The sequence below is a fragment of the Macrotis lagotis genome, chromosome X (genome assembly GCF_037893015.1).
Source record: "Macrotis lagotis isolate mMagLag1 chromosome X, bilby.v1.9.chrom.fasta, whole genome shotgun sequence".
NCBI lineage: Eukaryota > Metazoa > Chordata > Mammalia > Peramelemorphia > Peramelidae > Macrotis > Macrotis lagotis.
In genome coordinates, this window is record NC_133666.1 from 170440060 (window position 1) to 170467556 (window position 27497).

At 40.2% G+C, this 27497-nt stretch overlaps 2 protein-coding genes across 6 annotated transcripts in view; one reads left to right on the top strand and one right to left on the bottom strand.

Moving 5' to 3' along the window:
• LOC141502971 (tubulin polyglutamylase complex subunit 2-like) overlaps positions 1 to 7123 on the top strand; it is a 50182-nt gene extending 43059 nt beyond the window's left edge. Inside the window, exon 7 of the mRNA XM_074208014.1 lies at positions 7049 to 7123. Within this exon, the coding sequence (XP_074064115.1) occupies positions 7049 to 7108 (60 nt within the window). The 3' untranslated portion in view covers positions 7109 to 7123. The remainder of the gene's footprint in view (positions 1 to 7048) is intronic.
• Positions 4161 to 27066, bottom strand: LOC141502970 (aquaporin-7-like). 5 transcript variants are annotated; one of them, XM_074208008.1, is made up of 10 exons: positions 26664 to 26707; positions 24929 to 24972; positions 20148 to 20290; positions 16129 to 16261; positions 14057 to 14157; positions 10545 to 10675; positions 9917 to 10054; positions 9183 to 9301; positions 6154 to 6371; positions 4161 to 4561 (listed from the first exon to the last, which is right to left on the bottom strand). In XM_074208008.1, exons 4-10 carry the CDS (start codon positions 16207 to 16209, stop codon positions 4195 to 4197), a joined length of 1155 nt encoding a protein of 384 aa, XP_074064109.1. In that variant the 5' UTR covers positions 16210 to 16261; positions 20148 to 20290; positions 24929 to 24972; positions 26664 to 26707; the 3' UTR covers positions 4161 to 4194. The 5 variants fall into 5 exon arrangements, with proteins under 5 accessions (XP_074064109.1, XP_074064110.1, XP_074064106.1 ...); XM_074208009.1 differs by having other exon boundaries at positions 20081 to 20290; XM_074208005.1 differs by lacking the exon at positions 20148 to 20290 and having other exon boundaries at positions 26664 to 27066.
• Between the last annotated feature and the right edge of the window lie 431 nt (positions 27067 to 27497).

A 27497-nucleotide genomic window follows, 5' to 3' on the forward strand; every position in this document is an offset into this window, starting at 1 on the left:
TTTTTAAAACCTCTCTAGTACACATGTATTATTTTATATTTTATTTCTCTATGAAGGTGTCCTTTCCCCCAGTTAATTTGTAAGTGGCAACTAGGTGACAAAGTGGATAGAGTTGGACCTGGAGTCAGGAAAACTTGAGAATAAATCTGGCCTCAGACTTCATGACTGGGTAAGATACTTAACTTCTGTTTGCTTAGGTTCTCTCAGTTGAAAAATGAGGATAGTAATCTACCTCCCAGGGTAATTGTGAGGCTCAAATGAATTAATATTGGTAAAAGTGCATAGCACGGTAACTGGCACAAAAGCACTTATATAAATGCTCACTTTGTTCCCTTCGCACACCCTATCCACACACCCTATACTTTCTCACTTCTGAAAGTGTTCCCACTCTGGAATACTCTGGATCTGTTTCATATTTCCCTATTTAAAATTCTCTTTACTATTCAAGGCCTATTTTTCCTATAAATCTTACCCCCTGAGTCTTGACCAAATGTGATCTCCCTCTTTGGCATCCCCAGAATAGTTTGTATCCACAGGAAGACACTTACCTTATTTTGTCCCAAAGTAGAGGCATTTACACACACACACACACACACACACACACACACACACACACACACACACACACACATAAAGAGGAATTGGTTATAGCAGTTCAGTCCTTAGAAAATGTACAACCCACTGTAGGTAGAGTTGTGGACTTATCCATTCATTCTGAAGAGCAATTTAGAACTATACTCAAAGGACTATCAAACTGTGCATACCCTTTCATCCAGCAAAACCACTACTAGGTCTGTATCCCAAAGAGATTAAAAAAAAAAAACAACCCAGTAAAAAAAAAAAACAACATGTACAAGTTCATAGCAGCTTTTTTTTATGGTATCAAAGAATTGGAAATCAAAGGGATGCCTATCAATTGAGGAATGACTGAACAAGTTGTGATATATGAATGTAATGGATATTATTGCTCTATAAGAAATGATGAGCAGGCAGAATTCAGAAAAGCTTGGACTTACATGAACTGATGCTGAATGAAGTGAACCAAGAGAACACTGTATGCTTATCAAAAACATTGTACGATGATCAGCTATGATAAACTTAGTTCTTCTCAGCATTACAGTGATCAAACAATTCTAAGAGACCTTCAATTAATGGAAAATGCTATCCATATCCACAGAAAGAACTATGGAACCTGTACGCAGATCAAGACATACTATTTTCACCTTTTTTTAAATTTATTTTTTGCTTTTTCTTTCTTGTGGTTTTTTTTCCCATTTTGTTCTGATTCTTCTTTCACAGTGTGACTAACATGGACATGTGACAACACAATTGTGCATGTTAAAAAGAAAAGAAAGAAAATGTGTAAGCTATTCTTTGTGGAGCCCACATAAGGGAGTTTTCATCTGGGACTACATGATAATGGCAGAGCATTACCCCCCTCCCCCGAGAATATGCAGGTATTCTGTGAATGTTTTGTCACCTAACTTCAGAATGACAGAAAGTCTTCAATAAGGTCATAAAAGCCACCCCCCAGAGGTACAGAAATAGGATCCCATGGCAGAATCTGCCAAGTAAATAAGCCTGGGGAGGAGTTGGTCCTGACGAATGATCTGCCTGTCTCAACCCAGCAGTGGATTGACCAGGCAACTGGAAAACTGTTTTACAAGGAATTTTAACCCAGTTTTTCCCTGAAAGACTTGGAAAGGCTGACTGATACTTGGGAGCCAGGCCCAACAGTTTTACTGGACTATCTTCTGGTGCCATTGTACGGTTAAAGTTGAACTGGGACAGGAAATAACCAGACCTGAGTCATCCTAGAAGCCTCATTTGAAGCTGAACCTCATTTTCCCAGTTCCCCTGAATAGGAGAGGGATCACATCAACTCTTCATCCCTTACCACTTTAAGGCATGAACCACAAGTAATGTGATATCATGAGTGGAACACTAATACCAGAATCTAAGAAAGACTTGGATTAGAATCTTGTCCCAAGATATCTATCATCCCTATCCTCATAATTATCTTCAAACTAATTCTCTACATCCAACAAATGTGCTTGTGTTTCCTCCATCTTCATAAAATTCTCATTTGACCCATCCTTCCCTGCTAGTTATCATTCCATATCTCTCTTTTGTGGCTGAATTCCATCTACAATACATAGAAAAAGTTATCTACAGTAGGTGCCTCTCTCCACTCTACAGTCTGACTTTAGACCTCATCATTCAACTCAAACTGTTCTTTCCAGAATCAATAATGATTTTGATGTCTCTGTCTCTGTCTCTCTCTTTCTCTTTCTCTCTGGCAATCAGGTTAAGTTACTTGCCCAGGGTCATATGACTAGTGTATGTGACTGAATTTGAATCCAGGTCTTCCTTTATCCTTTTTTTATCTGCTTTATCCACTGCATCACCAAACTGCCCTAATTATGATCTCTTAATCACAAAATTTAAAGGCTTTTCCTAAGTCTTCATCCTTCTTAATCTTTGACAGTCAATCACTCTTTCCTCCTTGATATACTCATCTCTCTAGGTTCTTGTGAAAAGATTCTGGTTCTCCTCCTGCCTGACTGCTCTTTCTTAGTGTCCTCTAGGGTTTGCTCACAAATTATGGGTGTCCTCCAGGGCTGTGTCCTGGGCCCTCTTCTATGTACTGTTTTGCTTGGTGATTTCATTAGTTCCCATGGATTCAGTTATGTTCTCTAAGGTGATGATTCTCATATCTCATTCTCATATCTACTTATCCAACCTTAACTTCTCTCCTAATCTCCCGACTCATCTCCAACTGTCTATTGGATATCAAATTGGACATAGCATAAATATCTTAAATTTAGCACGTCCAGGACTGAACTCTTTTTCCTACCCAAGCCCCCTTCATAACATTCCTACTATTGCTCTTGTGAGGGCACCACCATCTTACTGGTCATCCATGTTCACAATCTAGGTATCATCCTCAGCTTCTCACTCTCATTTTCATATTCCAGTCAGTGATCAAATCCTCTGTTTTATCTTCACATCCCCTCCCAAGTGCTCCCTTCTCCACTAATGACACTGTAACCACCCTAGTGAAGACTCTTAAAATTTATTGACTCCCACTATGATCCAATGTCATTGACCTCTTCCTCATGAAAGACACAATGTCACCCAACTCCATGTATTTTTCCTCTTGTTATGAATTCTTTCCTTCTCTATCTCAACTTTTTCATTTCCCTAGCTTCCTTCAAGTCCTAGCTGAAATCCCACCTTCAATCCCAATCTCCCTCAATGCAAAAGCTTACTTTTTGTGCCTGTACATATCTTGTTGGTTCAGAGTTGTTTCCTTTAACTTCTTGAGGGCAGGGACTCTTTTTTTTTTTTTTTTTGGCCTTACTTTGCCCCAGTATTTTGCACAGTGTAGTAGGTAATGCTGATTGACCCTGAGCCAGCCACTTAATTTCTGGGAGTTTCCTCAATTATAAAATGAAGTGATTGGATTCTCTAACCTCAATCAACTCTAAATCTATGATCATATGAAAATTCTGGGGGAACACAAATCTGGAGTCTCAGTTGTGTCCCAAATAGTTGGTGAGTCATGGTAAAGGTGGACCTTTTATACAGACGTCACATCAAGAAGTTGGACCTGGAAGACCTCTTGCCTTGTACAAAATCTCAATTGGATAATTGACAACCTGGGTTCGACTACTTTGAACTTTGAACACCTTGACCAGGTCACTTAAATTCTCCAGGTCTTTGTTTCATCTATAAAATGAGAAGGTTGAACTGAATGACCCATTAGACCATCAAGCTCTAAATCTGGATCTACAATCTCCAGGGTCTCCCTTTAGCCTCCTCCCACAGTGCCTCAAATTCTACCATTGGAGAGTTAATGGAGGTATTGGTACAGAACTTGACTGACTTTACAGAAATTTAATAGGGGTTGGGAAATCAACTCTGATCCCCTAAAATTAATGCTTATGATTCAGTCCTTTGGTTTCAGTCTTTGCTTTCTTTCAGTCCGCAATATCTTAAGATGAATTTCCTCAGGCCAAAAGGGTCTGGGGGTTGCAAGTTTGGAACTCCTGGTTGGAAGACTGAAAGGGACTGAAGGATGCAGAAAAAAGAAGGCAGTTTTAGGGTTCAGCTTTTTGGGGGGAGAGAGTCTAAACCCAACAACACTCAAGAAAGAGAAACTTCTTCAGCTTGCCTTTATTGGTTTCCATGTCACAAACTTGTGTCCTCATTTTCCTCTTGCATTTTGGATCTAAGGAGTGTAGGGGAATACTGATGGGGATGTAAATAGCAAAGGGGGTGGGAAGGAAGAGAGGGAGGAAGAGGAGGACCAGGAGGAGGTGAGTGAGAATCTATACTTGATAGAGAGGAGAGGGGAGTAATAGGATGATGAGTCGAGGCAGGTACAATAACCTTCTTTTTCATGGACTGCAGGACTTGAGGTTTAGGCGTAGATGTCTCTGCATTTTCAGTTGGAGGTCTGATGTTGGCTCCAAGAAAGATAATGTAGATAATGGCTCCCAGGAGGGCTCCTATTAGTGGGGCCACCACAGGGACCCACCACCAGTTCTCCCCGGCTCTGCAAAGGAGATAATCCAGAATGAGCCTGAGGTCCAGGTGGGAGGACTACCTGGGTCTCCAGGAGCCAGATCATGTTTGACTCCCCCCCTACCAAACACAATACACTCAAGAGTCCTCAATTTGCTATGCAATATGAAGGCCCATATTGCCGTCAACATGGAAGAATTCCAACCCACTTTTAACACAGGGTGGGGAAGAAATAAAAATCATATAAGACCTGGGAGGAAGTTAAGAAATTAAGTCTATGCCCCCCCTCTTTTTTACAGAGAAGGGAAATGCAGATGAAAAGAGCAAAAGCACTTGCTTAAGGTCTTATCACTAAGAGCTAACTAGTAGCAAAGCTTGCATTGGAAATCAAGCCTGCCAGCTCCCAGGTCTTGCCATTAACACTGGGATGGAAACATTTGGAGAATTCACCATTCTGGAGCAAAGAAATGCAGAAAAAGGGAGGAGAGAGGAGAAAGTGTTCCTCACCACACAGCAGGGGTTGGGGGGTTGGGGGGGGTCACATTTGCTGATTCATAATTTCAATATGGATAACCAAGGAGAGTTGTATTTCTTTATCCCCTCAGACTGGCTTTGATTTAGTGCCCTACCTAAGAAAATCTGCACATTGAACACTTAACTTACTACTCATGAACTCCTACATACACAGCTTCCCTAACCTACTTAAGGCCTGAATGAATGAAAAATCTAGTAACTTCCTCTTCCACTGATTTGCTTCTGAGTAATATTCCAGATTAAGACAATTCCAGACACCTCAAATTCTCCCCTCCAGACAATGCCAAGCAGCCCTGATCATGAAGGGACCTGCAAGTTAGCATTTGGGCAGTATCACACTCAAAGAGTTCCCCAGGATTGAGCTATGGCATCCCAAGGACAGAGGCCTCCCTACTGAAGGCAGAGCGGTGTTCAAGCTTTTTTGGGGGAGGTTTATTTTTAAATATTATATCTTCACAGACCAGCTATTAGGGCTTTTACATAGCAAAGCTTCTTTGAACCCATTCTAGTTTGCTGTACTGAAAATAGCTATATGACCCTTGGGTCTTAGTTTCCCAGTCTACAAAATAGAAATAGTACTCCACACCTCCCAGGTTGTTTTGAGGATCAAATATTTTATGCAAAGCACTTTGTAAATCTTAAAATTATTATTTTCCCAATTAAAATTATTATTTGTAAACCATAAAAGCTCTTTATAGGCTCAAAGAATTTACCTGAAAGCATAGAGACATTAATAACTTGCCTATACTTGTCAAGAACCTAGTTTTTCCTGACTCCAAGGTTGGTCCTCTATTATCTATTCTATATTGTCCCTTACATGAGAGGAGCATTATGAACAAGGTCATTGTGGGGTACTGTCTAGCTGAGAGAAATCAAAGCTGTATCTAACTGAATAGAGGACCAGCCTTGGAGGCAAGAAGACTTGGGTGTGGTCTTTGGCATCCATGAGCCATGTTATACCATAAGAAAATAATTTAAACTCTCAGCAAAGGGCTGAAGGGTTGAAGGGAAGGGGGAATGTGGGGGGTGGGGGGAAATCACTCAGGAAATGCTTGTCCCATTGAACTGAACTGAATGAAATTGAATTACGTGAAGACTTCATTGCCCCAGCCTGCTAGGCACGTGAAGATCCGTGGGGGCAGGTCCCTGGATGGGTTGATGGCATAACCAGTGTTCATTCCCAGTGACAATCCTATTGTGAGCACAAGAACACCTATGACCAAAGCGTGGATTCCTTGCGGAGCTGGATTGTTCCTCTTGTCAGTGATGGCCAACAAGCATAGCTGGAGTAATCCGGTTAAGTATAGCTATGGAAACCAAAAAAGAGGAAACTTCACCCCATTGAGCACCTGTTGGGAAAAGAACCTGGCTTTGGAGAAGCTGCCTGGCAAATTAGGGGTTACCATTTCCACCTAAATTTTCCGCTATACTACCTTAGCACTAGGGATGTGCTAAGTAAGGTTTGGCATGGGAGTTCAAAAAGCTCAAGATGGAGTCTCAATATAAATAATCAGTCATCATAAGTAAACATTCATTCAGCTTTTTTATTCATTCATTCATTCATATGTTCATTCCATGAAGATTTTTTAAATGTTTACCATATACAAGAAACCATGCTATCTCCTAGAGATAAAAAATAAATGAGACACACAGGAACTTACAAATCTAGTATAAGATGACCAGTTTACAAACATAATAAAACTTGAAGTATGATAATTCTAGGAGGCAGCTATGGTTTAGTGGAAAGAATATCAAAACTAGAGTCAAAAGATCTGTGTTCAAATTCTGGCTCTTCTACTTACTAAATTCTGGCTCTTCTACTTACTATCTCCCCTTGGGCAAATAATTTCATATTTGTAGGACTGAGAATTTCTTCATCTGTATAATGAGGTGATTGAGCAAAATGATCTGTAAGATCTCTTCTATTAATTGTATTATATCATTTTATTTATCATTAATTGTATTATATCATTTCACTTCCCAGAGCCTCAGTTTCCCAGTCTGTAAAATGGGGAAAGTAATATCTGCCCTCCTGGCCTCATAGGATTGTTGTGGGAATCAAATGAGATAAGCTTGTGTAGGTAAGTTGCAAATTGCAAATCACTATATAAATTTCAGTATTACCATATAATTATTAGTATTACCATAAGAAACAGCATGATCAAGAGATGGTGTTAAGAGTCAGCAAGACCTGGGTTCAAATTCTACCTCTCACATGGACTAGTTGTGTGACACTGGGCCATTTCCTTCAGATGGTTAAGAATATATGTTGTAGAACATTAAAAGATATGCGTTATTAGGGGGAATTTCCCCACTGGGAAATATCACAAGTCAGGACACACATTTTGTTCCCCCCCCAAAAGAAATGTGCTATGAGAGAGATCACTTTCCAGTGGGGGAATTAGGGAAAACTTCTAGAAAGAGGTGGCATCTCAGTCTCAATAAGGGAAGGTGGTTTCAGAAAAATCTAGGAAAGGCATGAACTGATACAAAATGAAATGAACAGAACCAGGAGAACATTGTCCACAGTTAACAGCAAAACTATTTGATGATCAGTTGTGAATGACTTATCTATTCTAAACAATCCAGGACTTATAATGAACAATACCATCCACCTCCAGAGAAAGAACTAATGGAGTCCAAATGCATATTTGAAGCACAATTTTTTCACTTTATTTTTCTTGTTTTTTTTCAACATGGCAAATATGGAAGTATGTTTTGTATGATTTCACATGAGGGAGGAAATTCAATGTTAAAAATAATGTTTTAAAAGGAAGGATTTAAATAAGAAGCCACAGGGATTGGGAAGAGGCCACTTCAGCCATGAGAAGTATTTTAAACAAAGACATAAGAGGAAGGAAAATAAGAGTGGAAATTAGATGCCCAAACATTGCCTCTTGAGGGGATGGTAAAGGAGTTGGTAGGGCATTCTGGTGCTACTATAGAGAAGAGGAGGCAGCTAGGTGGCACAGTGGCTAGAGTGCCAGATCAGGAAGATCCGAGTTCAAATCCTGACACAAGAACTTACTAGTTGGTTGACTAGTTTCTTCATCTATAAAAATAATAGCACCTACCTCCCAGGGTTGTGGTGAGATCAAATGAGATAATATTTCTAAAGCATTTAGCACAGGGCCTGAACTCATAGGAGGTGTTTAAGAAATGCTTGTTTCCTTCCTTCCTTCATTCCTTCCTAGTCCAGAGTCTTGGATGATACCTACAGTTAGGGGATGGGACATTGATGACCCAAGAAAGGAGACTTACTGAAATTACCTTCCCTTCCTCTCTTACTGCCCAGATCCTACCTATGGTTCTCATAATCTAACTCAAGTCCTGGCTATGAGTTACTTCTCCCAAAACAGTCTCATTGATTTTTCTCTTTCTTTGATTTTTTCCAAACTTCTAAATTCTGGTTCTTGATGATATGCTATTCTGCAGTGTCCTCTCTTTATTCTGGGAATGCAAATCCTGTCTCCCCTTCCATACTGTAAGCTCCCCAAGTCAAGACTATGTGATCTCCAAGCTCCCTCTCATCTTCCCAAAACAAGGAAAGACATAAAATCTTTGTTGAATTCCATTTCCTTACTTGCATCTTAAAGAGAACAATGCCCCTGTGAAAATTAATGAAACCAAAGGAAGAATTTTCAGTTAAGCAATTTTCAGATAAGCAAATGGGTGAAAGATATTTCAGGGCCAGAGGCCTTCTTGAGGTTTCTCATCATAACACACCAAAAGTATGCCTTTACATAGAGACAATCCTATTCAATGGACAGCAGTATAACCTCTGGGCACACATGTTTAGGGGAGTTGGGGAAAGATTAGAGTTGGCCCTCCACTTGAAAAGATTTGTTCTGAGGGAAACTGAAGAGTTCTCCTTTTATCTTAAATGCCTTCTTTCTTCCCAGACCCCATCCTATATCAGTGGATGCACTAACATGGTAGAGAATACAGTCAAGGTTCTCTGGGTCCAGGAGACTCCTCTCTTTCTTAAGTATGAAAGTGATCTAGAAGGAGCCTTTGATCTCACCTATAGCACTTGAAGGTTCCCTGTGTGCCCTTAATTTCCACTCCACCTTGTCCCTTCCCCCATCTAGACTCTGAGCCCCTCACTCACCACTGACCTCATCCAAGAATCCCCTCCAGAGAGTCATGTGAGAAGCAGGGTAAGTAGCAAAGATGCCTGCAGTTGCTCGTGGTCCGGTTACTGTCAGATTCCCATTTGTGTACCGAATGAGGGCCTCTGGGAAGAGAGATTGAAAAAATCACAATTGATTAACCTTGAAAGTTATGAACCTATAGAAACCAAGAGTCTAGTACCTATGACTCTTTCCCCTACCCTAACCTCTAAACAAATTAAGAAACTGGGCTTTATGGCCCACAAGGAAATGAGACTGTAGGTAACCTGAGTAATTTTTTTTTTCCATGTTACACCCATAGCATGGGGGATAAGACTTGAGAAATGTAGAATATATAACAGGGAGCTTCTACCTGGTAGTGGAGGAAGCAAACAGAAATGTTTATTTTTAGGAAGAGAATACCCTTCTTTATATCAGGGCAGAAGATGAGGGAGACAGGCAAGCATATAATACCCAATACCACCCATTTCAGGGAAAGGGAGACAGAGATCTAGAGCTGGGAAATGATTTAGAATATCAGAGTTTAAAGGGAATTTAAAAATCATCTAATCTAATAATCCTAATTTTACAATTGAGGGATCAGGAAATTTGCCCTAGTTCACACAGCAAAATTAACAGCAGAGCCAAGATCTTCCAGCCCAGCTCAAATCTGCAATGTCAATCAGACTAAGACTCAGGCTCTGTCCATAGAACCTCCAGATTACAGGTATGTGACTCACGATAGAAAAGGCCATATATGGTAGCGGCTGCTAAGAAGGATCCGATGAACTGTGCTGTTGTGTAGACCGGAAACTTCCACCAGGGCAACTGACCCAGCACACAACTTGCAAAGGTGATAGCACTGTTCATGTGGGCACCTAGTGAAAAGAGAGTAAGCAATGAAATTTGAGAGGGAAAAGGAGCTTGCTCTGAAATACATCTCTAATGTCCAGCCAGCCCACATTGACAAGTGGGTTGGGACATTTTTCCAATGGTCATGTGACATAGACCTCAGGACTTGGAAAGAAAGTTGGGAAGGGAATTTAAGAAGGAGTTGATCCTTCAAAAAAAATTGAGGGGGAAGGAGAGTCTGGAAGTGAAATTTAGGAAGGAAGATGGTGGTGGGGTTCCAGGAATGATTAGTTACAATGAAAAGTGATTTTTAGGGGGGGATGGACTGAAAGGTCCGTAGTCAGAACTCTTTTCTTACTTTGAATGTAGGAAAATGTTTTCATGTTGGAGGAAAAAGAGTGAAATAAGCTTATGTAGACAAGGTGGTTAAGTGCAGGGATATGGTGGGGTGGGGGGGGGTCAATAGAGGAGGGTTAACCCATTTTAGCGGCAGAATTTAATGTTTCAGATACTCACCAGATATTCCCCCAGCCAGGTAGATCCCCATGGTAACACCAAAACCAAATCCCAAGTTGATACTGAGGTAAGTTCCATAATCATCCCCTCCCAGAACCTTCTGGGCCACGGACCCCAAACCAAACACCTGCCTCCGAAAAGAGAAGAGCAAAAATGTGAGGCTCCTTAGTCCTGCTTTTGGGCAGTCACTAGTCCCAAGAGGTGGACTCCCAAAAATAAATTTGATGAGATTGTAGTTTTTCAAATTAAGTGAGCTTAGACAGTTGCAAAAACAGTTGACTTCAGAAGGACTTGCCTCCCTCCCTTCATACTCATTTTTTTTTTGGCAATGAACATACTTTTAATTGATTCAGACAATCAAAGCTCCCGGCTCAACATTGACTGTGTTAATATTGTGATCCACCAAGCATATCTCTTCTTTTTTTATTAAAGATTTTATTTATTTTGAGTTTTATAATTTTCCCCCAATCTTACTTCCCTCCCCCATCCCCCCCACAGAAAGCAATTTGTCAGTCTTTACTGTCTTCCATGTTGCCTTCATACTCATTTTCATCCATCCCACTAACATCCTAACGTCTCCCAAAAGGGAGACCATCACCAGTCTGCCATACCCTTAGAATATCAAAACAGGTTTTCACTGTGATCTCTCATCAATCCCATCCTCTACAGACCACTCTGAATCCAGGTTACTTTTCTCTACTGACTCTGTCCTCTATATGCTCTGTTCTCTCTCCCTATCCTCACAACCAAGGCAGGAGGATAAGGAAGAGTTTTTAAGGGAAAGCACATAGGAGATGATCTTCCAGGAAATGAAAAAGGCCATTCATTCCATCAACATTTATCCCTAATTCAGTTTCATCTTCTTAAGTTCAGCTCATCATTACAGCTTGAAAAGCCCTTTTTTTTTTGAATTCCAATTCTGCCCTTCTAAATAGTAATCCTCAACATTAAAGCAGCTATAAATTTGATGAGATGTAGTTTCTCAAATTAAGTGAAAAAAATGAACAGTTAACAGTATGTTTAGGCAGTTACAAAAATCACAGAATCTAGTCTGATTTTTATGAGACTGAGAAGCAAAGAGAGAAGGGAGAGGATCTCCTTTTTTTCCCCAAATAGCATCAGAGAAATGCAGATATGAAAGGTATATCTTCATCTGTGGTTCCAAGGTTAACAGCCCTCATGGAACTGGAATTCTTTAATATCAATGAGTAACTTCCCCTTGTTGGTGAAAATAGTAGAGGATTTAAATCTGGGAGAAAATAAAGGAAAGATTGGATCCAGAGAGACATTTCCTTGATAAGCCTCATCTTCAGGAGGATTTAACATGAGTTGAGATGACTGGTTATCTAATCTATTTCTCCCTCTCCCTATCTGGTTAAGGTAACCCTTAAGAAGAAGAGGGAGAAGCTAGATGATGTAATGGATAAAGAACAATGGGCTTGGCTTCAGGAAAACCTGAGTTTGCTAGCCATGGTCACTTAACCCCTATTTGCCTCACTTCCTCCACTGTAAAATGGGGGAGAAGGAAATGATAAGCCACACTAATTTATTTGTCAAGAAAATCCCACGGTTTTGTCACAGAGTTGAACACAACTGATCATTCACAAAAAGGAAAGAGGAGATGGAGGGGAATTTTTTCTACCATTTGCAAAAATTTCAAGGAATTATAGAATTATAGTAGATGCAATCCATTATCTAACAATGCCTGCCAAAGTGACCAGTGAATATTAGGGACATTAACCCCATCCCCCCACACACACCTCACTCTTTCTGTATATGGAACTGAAGAACACTGATTTGGAGGGAATGCACTCATGGAAGGGAAAAAAAAATCTTTCTCTAAAAAAATGGCCTCCCACCACTATAAGGCCCATTCTAAATCCATCATAAGGCCCTAAACTCTTACCACAATCACCTTTCCCCCTTCTCCTCCTTACCAAGCCCCTTCTCCCTGGTCCAAGACCCTTCATTTTTCATTCTGTTTTCTCACAGCCCCTATTCTTGCTGAGAAATTAAAGAAACCATTATCCCTCCCTCTTCACCCAGGGATTGGGTGGGATGCATCTCCAATACTCCTTTGTCTCTTCCGTCTCTTACTTCCTCTCTCCTTAGTCCAATAATTTGCCATATCCTTTCTCTTTGTGTTTTTTGTTTGTTTGTTTGTTTTTTGGTGAGGCAATTAGGGTTTGGTAACTAACTTAGGGTCACACAGCTAGTAAGTGTCAAGCATCTGAAGCTGGATTTGAACTCAAGTCCATCTTGACTCAAGGTATCTACTGCACCACTTAGCTTAACCCCATCTTCATTTCTCTTTGTGGTTTGGTTTTTTTTATTGGTGTTGACAACCATATCCTTTCCCATAAAAGATAATGACTTATTTTAAATGGGTCATAGAATTTAGTTCATAAATAACTTGAGAATTATAATGCACTATATTAAGATGTTATATTTAATAATGTTTAATATTTGTATAGTGCTTACATATAATATTGAAGCTCAGAGAGATTAAATGACTTATCCAAAGTCACACAGTGAGCCAGTGAAGAACAAAGACTCCAATTCAACTCATAAGTCCTAAGTCCAAGTTCAATGCTGTTGCTTCCCTGACCTTTGATATGGTTTGGGAGGAGAGACTAGGTAGACTTGTCTTCTGTCCTCTATTAACTCCCAATTTGCCTAGACTATCTCTTAGAGCTAGGTTGTACTGGTTTGGCCCAGATGGCATTAGTTTTGGGCTAAAAAGAAAGACTGGTTTTATTGGCAATATGGTAGTAGAATGGTGAATTTTATCTTGAACCACCTTTAGGTTTTCTCATTTCAAAATTTTGTAATGTCTTCCCCAATCCCTTCCCCTCATCACTTTGATGGGACTGATCTCTCCAAGATCATCAAGGTCCTCCTAATCATCAAATCTAATCACTTCTTCTCATCTTCATTAACCTCAATGCAGTATTAGCTGTAGAATCTTTAACAAGTCACCTCCACTCAGTTTTCTGATTTGTAAAGTACAAAATGAGGGATTAGGTAGCAATGAATCTGGGAAAAAAAACCCTGAAGGTTAAAGTAGTCCACAAGATTGATATAAGTCAACAGTCTGAAAAAAGTAATGAGATCTTGGTCTGCCTTAAGAGAAGCAGAATTTCCAGAAATAAGGAGGTAACTATCATTCTGTATTCTATCCTGGTCAGACTACTTCTGGAGTACTGGATCCAATTCAGGACTCCAGAACTTAGAAAGATCATTTGATGAGGCCTTGGATCCATGTCCTATAATGATCTATTAAAAAGGAACTGGAAATGTTCAGTCTGACAAGATAGGATTAGGGGAGGAAAAGTTGAGGGGAAGGAAGGGGAAAGGAAGGTATATAGTATTTGAGAGGTGATCACATGGAAGACAGCTTGTATTTGTTCTGTTGGTCCTAAAGACAAAATCACAAGCAGAAGTAGATTGAGCCTTGAAGTCAGGAAAGATCTCATGATTTGATCTGTCTAAAAGTAGAATGGGTTACCTACCATAGGCGAAGTGGGTTCCTTCTCCTTTGGAAGTCTTCAAGCAGAGACTGAATTCTCTCATTCAGGATGTTATGGTATGTTAAGGATTCCTTTGAATTGAACTAGATGATCACTGAAATTACTTTCAACTATAAAATTTCTATTATTCAACAACTAGACAATCTCTACTTCCAGCTCTAAGTTTATATTTCCTTTTTCTTTCCCCTCTAATAACTATTTCTTTTTCTTCTATCTCTATTATTGGTTCCCCTTCTCCTCCAACCTCTGAATAGAAATACTCTGCAGGATCTTGCCCTCATCCTCAGTCATGTCTCTCCTCTATCTTATACTCTTTCCTTCATCAATCTCAATCTCAACCCATTTCTTGAGCTTCTCAGCCTTGAACTTCCAACCATGTCTTAGACATTTCCATCTAGAATTTTCCAATGACTGGAATTCAACATGTCCAATACCATAATCATCATTTTTTTCACCAAATAGCTACTGTTCTAGATTCTCTGGATCTATTGGTGGCACCATAGTCACAGTACCAGTCACCCACACCAGAATGCTCAGTCATCCTTGACTATTCCTTCTGACTAATCCTTCCTACCTAGTAGTCAGTTGCCAAATCCTAGTGAATCTATCTCCATAAAAAAATTCCTCTCCATGAAAAAATTTCTCATCAGTCCCACTTTTTCTATTCACATTTTACTCCAGACCCTCATTACCTTTTGACCATATTACTGCAGTAGCAAATCAACTAATGTCCAATCCTCCAATCTGACTACTTCTCAACTCATCTTTCATATAACTACCAGACTCATCTTTCTAATAGATAGGCTTCTCCCCATTGTCCAGCAAATAAAGTCCAGTATAGGCCTCTACAGTCTGGCCTCAACCTAGTTTTTCAACCTTATATTCCAATGATTGCCAGCCATCAATCTCCACTATAATTTAAGTCAATCTCCTTACTTTCTCATCTTATGTTCTTCTGCTTGGACCTTTATGCTCATGATCTTTCCTTTACTAAGAAGGCCCTTATTCCCCCATTTGTTCATCTAAATATTTTGTATTTTTGTAAATACTACAGGTTCAAATACAATTCAGAATTCAAATACAATTAAGAGTAACTTTTTGAAATAATTGTTGAATTTGTTTTATTCTTTAGACATTGGATGGTTTTTGCATTATTGGAATAGCCTAGATAAAATGTGCTGTTTATTTCACACATATTACCAATAATGAAAAAAAAGTTGTTCAATAGGGAAGTAAAAGTAGGGAAGCAAATCTTAAAATAATATAGGGGAGATCTAGGAGAGAGGAAAAAAAAGATGGAGGAGGGTCAGCCCTCAGAAGTTAAAAAAATGAAATTTTAATTAAATTAAATGAATTTAAATTAAATAAATTAAAATTTGATTAAGATTCAATGACTTACAGATTTATACTAGAGATTAATAATATATATATATTAACATTTAATAAAATAAAAAAACAAAATAAACAACACGATGCAAATCTTTAAAAAATAAATAAATAAAAGCTCTGCATTTGATTCATTCAAGCTAACTCCAGTTTCAACTCTTTGGGGAAGCCCTCCAATACTATTCCCCCAGTCATCCCAACCTTTCCATTCTCAGAACTCCTAGAGGGGTAGCCTATGCTCACATATTAGCCTGCTGTATTCTCTATTTCCTACGCCTGGGTCTTGTCTTTCCATTAGATTTTGAGCTTGCCTTGAGCAGGAATTATGCCTTATCCCACTTTTCATTAGACTGAACTTGGTTCTCCCCTTCCTCACCACCATCACCTTCTTTCCAAAAATACCAAAGAGAAGGAACCTAGGGCTCCCGGCTCCCCTGAGGCTCCTTTCTCTCATTGGAGCTCTAGAGCCAGTACCCACAGTCTCATCTTGTTTTCCCATCCTTCTAAACCCTCTCTCCTCATTGGAGATAAGAGAATGGCTATTTTCTCTAGAGTCAAAGTGTCGCACACCCTCTTTAGCTCCGAGCAGGAGGGCCCCCCTCCCCCCAGCCCAGATATATGCAACAGTAAGTAGGAACGGCTCCCCCCCTTCCATGCTGGTCTCTCACCATCATGACATATGTGCTTATGAATTCAGCCAAGAACTCTCTCATCGCGTCTCCCCGTAAAACTCCTTGCATGCGCTGCATCGTATCACTAGATGTTTTTCGTCTCCTTAAGGAATGATTTCTGGGTTGAGCGCTGGGGAGGCAGAAAGAGAGTGAGAAAGATAGGTGGAGAGGATGGGGCAGGAATTAGGTCCAGATCCTGCATTGGTGCTCTTTGCCCTCGCAGTCTCCCTTTTAAACTCTTTTCTGCCCTGCATCCACCAGGTTAAAGCTTAACCTCTCCCCCCAACTCATGCTCTGTTGTCCAACAGCCTCAGGAAAGAGCAGCAAAAATTCATGGGAAAAAAAATAAAGGACAGACAGTCTCAGGGGCCTAGGCAGGATTTACCTCCCTCCAGTTTGCATGGCATAGGGCTGCACTAAGGAGGAAAAGTTTTGACAATGCCCATTTGACAAAAGGGTTAAGATGGAGGGCACCCAGGTGGCATAGTGGATAGTGTGAAGTCAAAAAGTCTCATCTTCTGAAGTTCAATCTGGCTTCAGACACTTCCTAAATTGTGTGACCCTGGGCACACTTAACCCTGTTTACCTCATTCCCTCATCTGTAAAATGAGCTGGAAAAAGAAACTGCAAATCACTCCAGTATCTTTGCCAAGAAAACCTCACTGGGGTCAGACACAACTGAAATGGCTAAACAAGGTTAAGACTGAGCAGAAAGTATGGCAACAGCCAAGCTAAACTAGGGGAGCAAAACCTCAAATGATATAGGGGAAACACCTAGAAGGGAAAAAAAGGTGGGGGTCAATCCTCAGAAATTATGGGCTCTGTGGTAAGCAAAAATTTGTTGCACACACACACGTGTGTGTGTGTGGTTGGGAGTGGAGAAGGGAGTCAGAGCCAAGGTGGTCTCTGCAATCAATGATGAGTTCTACAAACCTTGACATTCAATGTAAACATCACTGAGATTTAATTAAGTGACAAAAGACTGTGAAGAGTAACAGTTACTCCAAAAAACTGTGTTCAGCAAATAGCCCTGACTTCTCAGAGAGACCTCAGTGCATCCGTGCCTAACTAAGGGAGTCCAGTGAGATACTAGTCTTGATCTCCATTGTCCATACTAATGGATTAAGACCAGAAGCACAGATGATCCAAAAGTGTCTACTAAACAAAAGATCATTTGTACTTGGCTTTGATTAAGTGTTTGTTCTCACAAGTGAATGTAGGAACAGGGATAATTGACAATAGAATCATAGAGGCTAGGATATGGCAGAGGTCATAAATGATTTTCATGAAGAAGAAAAGGGGAAACATCAAAAGAGACAAATACAATTTCATAAGTCTAATTAATATCTAACAAAAAATGAATTGATCTGAGAATTCCTCTCAATCAGATTCAGTGAACACACAAAGTGATAAGCCTTTTTTTTCTTTTTTTCTTTTTCTTTATGATGAGCCTTTTTTAGGGGGAAATTACAAGCTTCCCAAAGGGGGATGTTTTGTCATTACTTTCATAATAGTTATCCTTAGGTATTGAAGTTTGCACAATTATATTTATTATAGAGAGGGATATGCTATTCAAGAAATCCTTCTCCCTTGCCTTTTCTAGAACAATTCCATCCCATTTCCTAATCTGATAGGAAATAGGATTATCAGTGTTGGTCTGGATGCTAAAGGAGTCTCTTGACCCTTGATTTGATTTCTCTTCCTCCAGTATCAGGGAGGCATCTTGGAGCACCATCAATGCCAGAGAAGCACCAGCATGTGATTTCTGATGAGAGAATTTGACATCCTGGTATATCCAAACCTGTCTCTTGGTGGACTAATCATCAGTATGATCTTTTTTTAACAGACCTTTTAACAGTAAACAGGGGTTGCCCTGCCCTTCACAAAGAAAAGAGAAATCTCTCAAAGGCTCTTGTCAAACACTCTGGAATCAGTCATATCGCCACAGTGAAAGTCTCATGGCTCTGAGGATTCGGGGATCTGAACCCAAAGACCGAAGTGGAGAACATTTTCGTGTGGACAGCAGTTGTACATGGGTTCTGAGAGATAGTTGAGCACCATTTAGAAGTGACAGGAGCTGGCCTTGGCAGCTATACCTTCCAATGGAGAGAGGACATGTCCACTGGCACCATGTTGAGAAGACTAATGACTTGATTAGGTCTTAAATGATTGCCCCCAAGATAAACTGTTCCCTTTGGATCTGCTCACTTGGCACCTCCTGAAGGGTGACTCCACTGAAAGGGCTGCCCTTAAAGCAAATTAGTTCTGACTCTTAGAAAGATGGGACTCTAGTCAGATTCACCCCTTTTTACTAGCCTATAAAAGTATGTCCCATCAAGAATTCAGGATCTTTTTTGCCTTTTTCCTCATTTCCTTCAGAAATAATCCTGAGAGAATAGCAGGTGGACATGGGAGTGGGTTGGGAAATCCCCCCTTCACCCCCAAGAGCCACCTAACCATAGAAATAGTCATGGTTTTCTTTTCTCACATGATCTAAGAGAGAAGTGCCTGAGCAATGATAGTTGGAGTCCTGGTGAAGATTTCTTAGGCACAGTGATCACAGAATCTAGGCTTCTAGCCAGTATCAACCTTAAGAGATTGCTTCATAAGAAATCTCAAGTCTGAGTGTCTATGGATCTGAAGAAGTCAGTACAAACAAGAGGATCTTCTCAAGCTCTCCCTTGGAGAGAAGAGAGAATTACCCATATAACCCCTGATGCTGATGGAGTAGGGACAAGGGAGTAAAGCCATGACACAGAGAAGAAAAGGACCAGGACTTTTCCCTCTATTATTACAGTAAATTATTTGTGCAGATGTGATGTTAAAGAAGTTGCCTCTCTCAAATACACTCTTCTCTCAAGTGTATTTCCTTTCTAAGAAAAATCAGGTTGGGGCAGCTAGGTGGATAGAGCACTGGCCCTGAAGTCAGGAGGATCTGAGTTCACATCCAACCTCAGACACTTAATAATTACCTAGTTGTGTGACCTTGGGCAAATCACTTAACCCCATTACCTTGCAAAAAAGCAAAAAAAAAAGGTAAAGAAAAATCAACTCCTCATATTGTTTCTATGCAACAGCAGAGAAATTCATTGAAATATCAAGGAGTTCCTTCAGGGGAGAGAGTGAGGTCCAAACTACAGAATAACATGATGAGTCTGGTGGGGATTATGCAAGATATTAAGGGAAAGTGGAACTCACTGAGGAAGAAGATGAATAGTAAGAGTTTATGGACAATTGCAAGTCTATTTATAAAGTGGTGGTTTTTTTAGGTTTTTTCAAGGCAAATGGGGTTAAGTGGCTTGCCCAAGGCCACACAGCTAGGTAATTATTAAGTGTCTGAGACCGGATTTGAACCCAGGTACTCCTGACTCCAGGGCCAGTGCTTTTATCCACTACGCCACCTAGCCACCCCTATAAGGTGGTTTCTTTAAGTTCATTTCCTTTGAGGTGAAATCAAAGCTGTCCTGAACCCTTCATTTACATTTACCCTGCATGCTTTTATGGGAAATGATGACCTTTATCCATAACTACAAGATACACAATATATACAATACAATACACAATACACAATCTGTATTCTGCTATTTCCCAGGATAAATTCCAAGTAAGAACAATATAAACCAAAGAAAAAGTGCTTTTAGGACTAGACCTTGTCTATATGAGCCAAGAGTTCAGGATTCTGCACCATGGGTTACCAAAAAACAAAAAAGTATAAAATATTCAAATACATAAAAACAACAAAAGATATAACAAAAAAAGAGGTGAAGTCTGGAAGAGGCAGATAAAGTAAGAGCTTACAATACAGTTGTATGGTTGCTGTGCTGGGAGCAAGAATATCTTTAAAGGGAAGAAACCTAACCCTTATGGGATGTAGGGCAATGATAAGGAATGACATGAAGATCAAGAAATTTCCATCTGTTCCAATTCACAACCCCAGGGTAGGTGAGACCTTCCTCTTCTTGTACATGTCTGATATCCAGCCTCAGGTGAGAAGAGAAGCAAGACCTTCCTCTTACTGAGTGTCCAGGCATGATTTCCTTCGCTGGTGCAATTTCCATCCCCTGCTGCCAGTCTGATCTCCTACCCAAGATCTGGAGAGCCTCCAGTGTGAAAAGAGCTACTTTCCCTTTGACCTTCCCTCTTTCTGCTGTGCCAGTCCCTTTGGGGAAGAGGAAGAGGAAAATTGTTTAGCAGTAGGTTAACATTATCTGCCTACTCTCCACTCCAGCCTTCAGAGGGAATGGTAGTAGTGAAACAAGGTCTTCTATCTGACTGCCTGGCCATCTGACCATGAGCTTCCATCTCATGTTACACTGGTGTCTCCTGCCTAATCTCCCACCTCCTCTCTGAAAAGCTGTCGATTTCCACTCGGTGATGAACATTCTCACACTTGATCATATCTGATACAGCCCAGTGGTTTTGAACCTTCTCTTCTCACTCCTTAATTCTTTACAATTCAGCTTCTGACTTCATCATCCCATCAAAGCTTCTATCTCCAAAGGAACCTCAGTGATCTCTTAATTGGCAAATCCAATGACCTTTTCCTCAATCCTCATTCTTCTTGACTTTTGACATTGTTGATCACTCTCCTCTCCTTGATACTCTCTTTTCTCTAAGTTTTCAGGACACAATTTTCTCTGAGTTGCCCTTCTACCTATCAGACCACTCCTCAGTCTCCTTTGCTGGATCCTTTTCCAGATCACTCCTTCTAACCCTTCCACAGGAAGGCCCTCTCTTCTCTTCTCCCCTCTCTTCTCTCTTCTCTCCCCTCCATTCTTCTCTTCTCTCTCCTCTCTTCTCTCCTCTCCTCCTATCCTCTCCTCTCACCCATCCCCATCTTTCTTCTATTCTCCTCTCCCCCTTTGCCCCTCCTCTCTTCTTCCCCTCCTCTTCCTTTCCCCTTCCCCCTCCCTTCCCCCTCTCCTCTTCTCTCCTTTCTTTTCTCTCTATACTACTAATCAGCTCCCATGGATTTAATTACCATTTCTAGGCTGATGAATCTCAAAGCTACCTATACTGTTCTAGTCTCTGCTGACCCCCAAAACCAAACCTTTTTAACTGGTTTTAACTGAGATTGTGTTCTACTGACATAGCCATCTCCAGGGTACAATGATGAATGATGCCATTAACAAACTGATTCAATTCAACCAATATTTAAGTTAGGAACCATAAGGTACATTCTTTATTTTAGTTGTCAATTTAGAAAATAAAGTTATTTATAAAATCTCATGAAGGAAACTAGTATAAGATTATGATGTTTCATAAAAGAAATGGTGAAGAGGAAAATCAGCTTACTGAAAGCTAAGCAAGAGAGAAAATCAGTCCCAGAACATTTAATGATAAAGCTGGAAGGAAAACAGCAACTATGACAAATGGAAAAGATTTTTATAACATTCTTTCTACTAGGATCAAGAAACTGCCATACTAACTCTCAGCACAGTCTCAGATATGGTACATAGGGAAACAGAAATGGTGTTTAAAAGCAAAGAAAGATATAAGCAAACAAAAACAAAGATGGGACAAGCATATGGATCAGAACAAATACACATGGTAGAGGCCCATGAAACAAAATAATTTCAAAAATGTTGAGGAATCAGTTCTCTGGATGCCTCTGAAAAAGGAGGGAATCCCTAGGAAAATTCACTGTAAAAAGATGGGAGAAAATATCAATAACCACATTACCAGGCTCAGCATCCTATCCATTTTAACACCTACTTGATCTGTTATAATACAGGACATGAAACAGAGCACTAGATCATGCTTTGGAGGTAGAAGAACCTGTATTCAAATCCAGCCTCAGACATTAGCTCTGTGACCTTTGGCAAGTCTAGATGACTTGCCAAACCCTGTTAGTCTCAGTTTCCTCATCTGTAAAATAAGCTGGAGAAGGAAATGACAAATAACTCCAATATCTTTGACAAGAAAACTCCAAAGGAGATCAACCAAGAGTAGGATAAAATTAATCAACAAAACAACAACCAACAATAAGACATGAATAAATAACTTATCCAGCTATGAGAAATATGGAATTCCCAAGTCAGAACAACACTTCCTAGACAATTTAAAGAGACTGAAAATTGTTCAGGGATACAGTCAGTTTAAGTCCCAGGTGAGACTTGAACCCAGTCCTTTCAAGCTTAGAAGTCAGCTCTCTATCCATGACGATATCCTTCCTCTCAAGGGACAACAAAATACACATGTTAGAGGATCTTTGCAAAAGGGCAAGAGCTGGGCCCAAAATTAACAGTGAGAGGAAGGGGACTTAGATGGCATCTGGGAAATTGTGCAGTGTTTTTTAATGTTTTCAACTTCCTTCCTGAAACAAGAGTCCACCTTTGTAACAATAATATTCTTCCAGTAAAGCTGTACTGCTATGAATCAGGGAATACAATATTAAAAGAAGGTCACATAAGATGCAGGTGATGAGGCACATGGTGTGACCTTAGATGAATTATACAAATGAAGTGGCATAAACTATCAAAGAGGTGCATTACTAGAAAAGGATGCAGGCCAGCTATGCATCAAGAGCAAGGCATGGCCAAGAGACAATCAAGTTTAAGTTGACAAGCATTTATTAAGCATCTGCTGAATATTAAGCACTGGAGATACTAAGAAAGACAAACCACAAATGTTCTGAGGAGTTGCACTGGTATTCATGAAAGGTCAAGGCATCTACCCCAGAGAAGTTTATGGAAGGCATGTACAAGAGATCCACTTGATGAGCAGAAGCTCTATACAACTGGGGGAGTTACTGATGTCAGTGAGATGGATGAATCACAAAAGTTCTGAAGAACAGAATAGGGCACTGCAAATGACAAAGTTCCCTATCTTGAAAGGTTCACAACATCACAGAGGAAATAAGACACAAAACTGAACAGCTAAATGCCCTGGAATCAGGAGGACCTACAATCAAATCCAAACTCAGATATTAGCTGGCTGACTATGGGGAAATCATCTAACTTTGTTTGCCTCGGTTTCCTCATCTATAAAATGAACTGGAGAAAAAAATGGCAAACAATTCCAATATCTTTGACATGAAAACCCCAAATGGGGTCATGAAGAGTAGGGTATAACTAAATAATAAAACAACAACAATAAATATTCCTCAAGTTGGGAGAAATGTGGCAAAGGAGGAAGCAATTTTTGATGGCAATCATTTCTAGTCTTTGGCAAAGGTTTTGATTAAGTGTGATATGGCTATTCTTAGAGAAAGGGTCAGGGAGGCAGATGCCAGTAACTTTATATGAATTTTGAACTAGTTGAATGATCATACCCAATATCTTGATGTTATTTTGGAAGGAGGTATCTATTGGAGGAGTTGAGGGAGATGTGTTTGGTTCTGTGCTATTTTTATCAATGACCCAGATAAAGGCATCAGTGGTACCCTTATCAAATTTCTAGGTGGCAAATTAACAACTATACAAAAGTTAAGCTGTTGCCTCAGGAGGTGCCCTCACCAGAAATTTTCAGGAAATTCAAAATATATTTTTTGTGCATGCTATAGAGGATACACACACACACACACACACACACACACACACACACACACACACACACACACACAAACAAACATATGAATTAGTCTAGATATCCCCCCAAGGCAAATTTCCAACTTGGAGATTCCATGTTTTCTGGAAGGCATCTGAAGAGGTCTCATGGAGGATTAGTTTTTCATTTAAGCTTTTAAGGAAGATGGTGGTTATTTACCTATAGTATGGGGGGACCTAATAAATATTTGTTAATTCACTTGAGAAGAGGGACAGGCTTTGAGGTGATGAGGGACTCACTTTTGGACTTGAGCTTAAATTGTCTATTGGACAACTCTTCCTCCAAAAAATGACATTTATAATCTTAAGAGCCTATATCTTCGGCAAGCCTTAGTCTTTCTCATCTGTGTAAGAAGTTTCCTAGAAGATAATTCTCCCAGGAAAACACTAGATTTTTGCTCAGAGATGGGCATTGAGTTGAGGTGTGATGGAGATGGAGGTTCACAAACTATGGGGCCATCTGTACAAAGAAGATCACTAAAGATCATCTAGAGGGAGAAGACTAGGTCACCTATACTACCAAAGGAGAAAATGGAGAACCACACACAGAATTTATCAATCAGCTGAATAATTAATCACTTAACCTCATCACTGAACCCTTCTGTTTACCTAACCCCACTTTCTGCTACTCTTTGGGTAAGACAACAGAACAGACAGACCTAATCCTTATCCTGAGGGCACTAATAGTCTGAATGGAGAAGAAAGATTCACTCCCAGTGAAAAGATACTATAACAATTCAGTTAAAAAACATGTGACTAAGCTAAGAGGGGGAATGGAGAATAAGAAAGATGAAAAGAATGCAAGTAGGAGAGGGGCCAACATGGGTTCTTTTTCTTTCAGGGAAGGTTAAAATTCATGGAAAAGAGAGACTGGTGTCCCATAGAACAGATGGTAATTATAGTTCACATTCTTGTTATTGCTTTGAGGTTTGAAGAGCACTTTACATTTATTATCTCATTTAATCCTTACAATAGCTTTAGGAAGTAGTCTCTGATACTATTATCCACATCTTATAGAGAAGGGTTGAGAAGGATTAAATGAATTGCCCAAGGTCACATAGCTAGTGTCTGAGACAGGATTTGAACTCTGGTTTTCATGAATCCAAATCCAGTGCTCTACCTACTAAACCATCTGGCTGTCTAACCAGCTATTAGGAAAAGTACCCTTCCCCTTGCAGTCCTCAAAATGATGAAAAGTGAAGGGGGAAGGAGAGGGTAAGATGAAGATGAGGGCTAATACAGAGACTTACCGTCTTGGTTGAGTGTTAGGCTCCATGTTGAATCTACTCCCAACCTGCAAGGACAGAAAAAAGAAAAGGAACAATATTAAGTTGAAAGCCCGTGGAGAGTCTCTGGTATCTTCAACTCCATCCCACTTCCAGCTCATTACTTATCCATCTCTGAGCAAAAACTTAATGGTCTCCTGGGAGAGCTGTCCTCTAGGAAACTTATTGCACAGATGAGAAAGACATTCCCAAGCATGCTAGGGAATCAGCTTAGAACCACTCTCTCTCCATCTCCCCCCCTAAATTCTATACCAGACTCTAAACACATACACACACACACACACACACACACGCACACATTATATTCCAGATTCTTTTCTAGGCTCTCCACAAGCTTCATCCCCTCAGCTGACCTGTCTAAATGCAGGCCTAAGACAGGGAAATTCACCTCCAAAAATAGATATAAAGATAGGGAGGAAACAAGTTTGGGCTCTTGGGGCTAATAGAAAATGACCCCAGGTCTTGGTCTGTGGGATAGGGGTTGAATGAAATAGTCTTCCCTCAATGTCTTCCCCATTCATGGGCAGTAAGTCCTCTGTTTAATATATCCTCAACCTCTCTTGTTGCTAAACTGCTAACTCTTCAATTCCCCTTCCCTATTCCCTTTCCCCACTAGTAAACCAGGGGGCTGGATAGCAATCTGGAGAACATATTTTGTCTATGCATGCCTCTGCCTCGAGACAGTATCGCCTTCAATCCTTCCTAAAGATCTGTGATTCCACTATACCCTCTCCCCCCACAAAAGCTTTCAGTTCAGGGGATCCTCCTCCCCAGCCCCTTTCCAAGATTTGCTTCATCCCAGGAAAACACTAGACCTTTGCTCAGACATGGGCATTGAGTTGAGGTGTGATGGAGATGGAGGTTCACAAACTATGGGGCCATCTGTCCAAAGAAGATCACTAAAGATCATCTAGAGGGAGAAGACTAGGTCACCTATACTACCAAAGGGGAAAATGGAGAACCACACACAGAATTTATCAATCAGCTGAACCTCATCACTGAACCCTTCTGTTTACCTAGTGAAATCACATCCCTAAAATTCTGAGCCCAAAACCCCTTTACCCCATCCCCATAGTCTTTTACTGTCTAGGAGAAGTCTCCCTTTAAGAAGAGTTCCTTTTTTTTATGACCTGACTTCACCCTATCCAGATCATTACCCTCCTCAGAGATAGAATACTTAAGACCTAATTCCCCTCAGTCATCTCTTACATGTCTGAACAATTCTCATACCCCTTTTTTTTTCTACAGGTCCAGGGGACCAGAGGACTGGAAATTCTGGTTACCCACCCTTTAATAATAATAATATCTCACACTTGTAGAAACTTTAGACTTTCTAAACCACTAACACATCTATTATCTCATCTAATCCTTATGATAATGCTATGTGGTAAGTAGATTACTAGCCCTATTTTACAGACAAAAGCACTGAGGATATGTTTTTCAATCAGTGAAAGGTCTACAATCCAAATCTGTTTCCTAAGCAGTTGTCTGAATCCTCCCTATTTTTGTGTACTTGGGTAAAAATTATTTTCATTTTGTTATCCTTTTTTTTAAACTACTCATATCTGTTAAACATAATGGAGATATAACTATAATTTGCTTCTATTTTCCAGACTTTCCTCCATGTACAAGGTCACAAAGGTCTTGCAAGAAATATCTAAGTCCAACAACTCTCATTTACCCATCTGTTTTCGCTTACCCTAAAGACCTCCAGCCGTTCACGGTTCATCTCCATTTTTCCACTTCTGTATTCTTATTTCTCATAGAGAAGAGTTCTGGACTTCTAGCTGGTACCTCTAGAATTGGATCTTCCATAGAGAGAGCTCTCTCCGATGTGCCTTAGCCTATGGAGCTTAGGCTCAGGAACCTAGAACAGGCTTAGTCCTTCCTGTCTCTTGTCTCCCTTCTATGCTTGTCCAAGGTCCAGTCCTTCCCAGACACAAAAAGAAGAGGGAGGTCTTGTCCTAGTTGCCTCTCTGGAGGAGAGGTCAGTAGGACAGAGTATTAATAGTTGCTCATGAGACATTAAAAAACAAGGCAGCCAAAATAACATAGCTCCAGGATCTAGTACTAGCTGTTCCACTTTCTCCCCGAAGAGGGGGTCCAAGGTACTGTGAAAACAAAATGCCAAGCGAAACAGTTTCCCTTACCTCCCTTTGTGAGGTCGGTATCATAGTCTGGAACACAGGCTGAGGTCATAAAATCACAGCATTTGAGCCATCAGAGGTCATGTCAATCTCACCTAGAAACAAAAATACCCTCTACAAATTCCTGTTCAACATGTCTGAAGAAGACCTCCAGTCAAAAGAAACCCATTATTCCCTGAGATAGCCCATTTCACTTTTGGATAGCTCTAAGTATTTGTATAATTAGATAGTTCTAATTATTTAAAGGTATTAGATAGGTGCATTAGATAGAACAGTAAGCCTATAATCATCTTCCTGAGTGCAAATCTTATCTCAGATACTAACTAGCTCTGTGTCCCTGGGCAAGTTACTTAGCCATGTTTACCTCAGTTTCCTCATCTGTAAAA

Bases quoted from the DNA above. Each gene is read 5' to 3' on its own strand.
- LOC141502970 (XM_074208005.1), bottom strand. From the start codon at position 26,699: ATGGAGATGAACCGTGAACGGCTGGAGGTCTTTAGG. The intron at 16,262-24,928 runs GTAAGTCTCTGT...CTGCCTCCCCAG, and splicing joins CCTAACACTCAACCAAGACG to CGCTCAACCCAGAAATCATT. The intron at 14,158-16,128 runs GTGAGAGACCAG...GTGATCATCTAG, and splicing joins TAAGCACATATGTCATGATG to TTCAATTCAAAGGAATCCTT.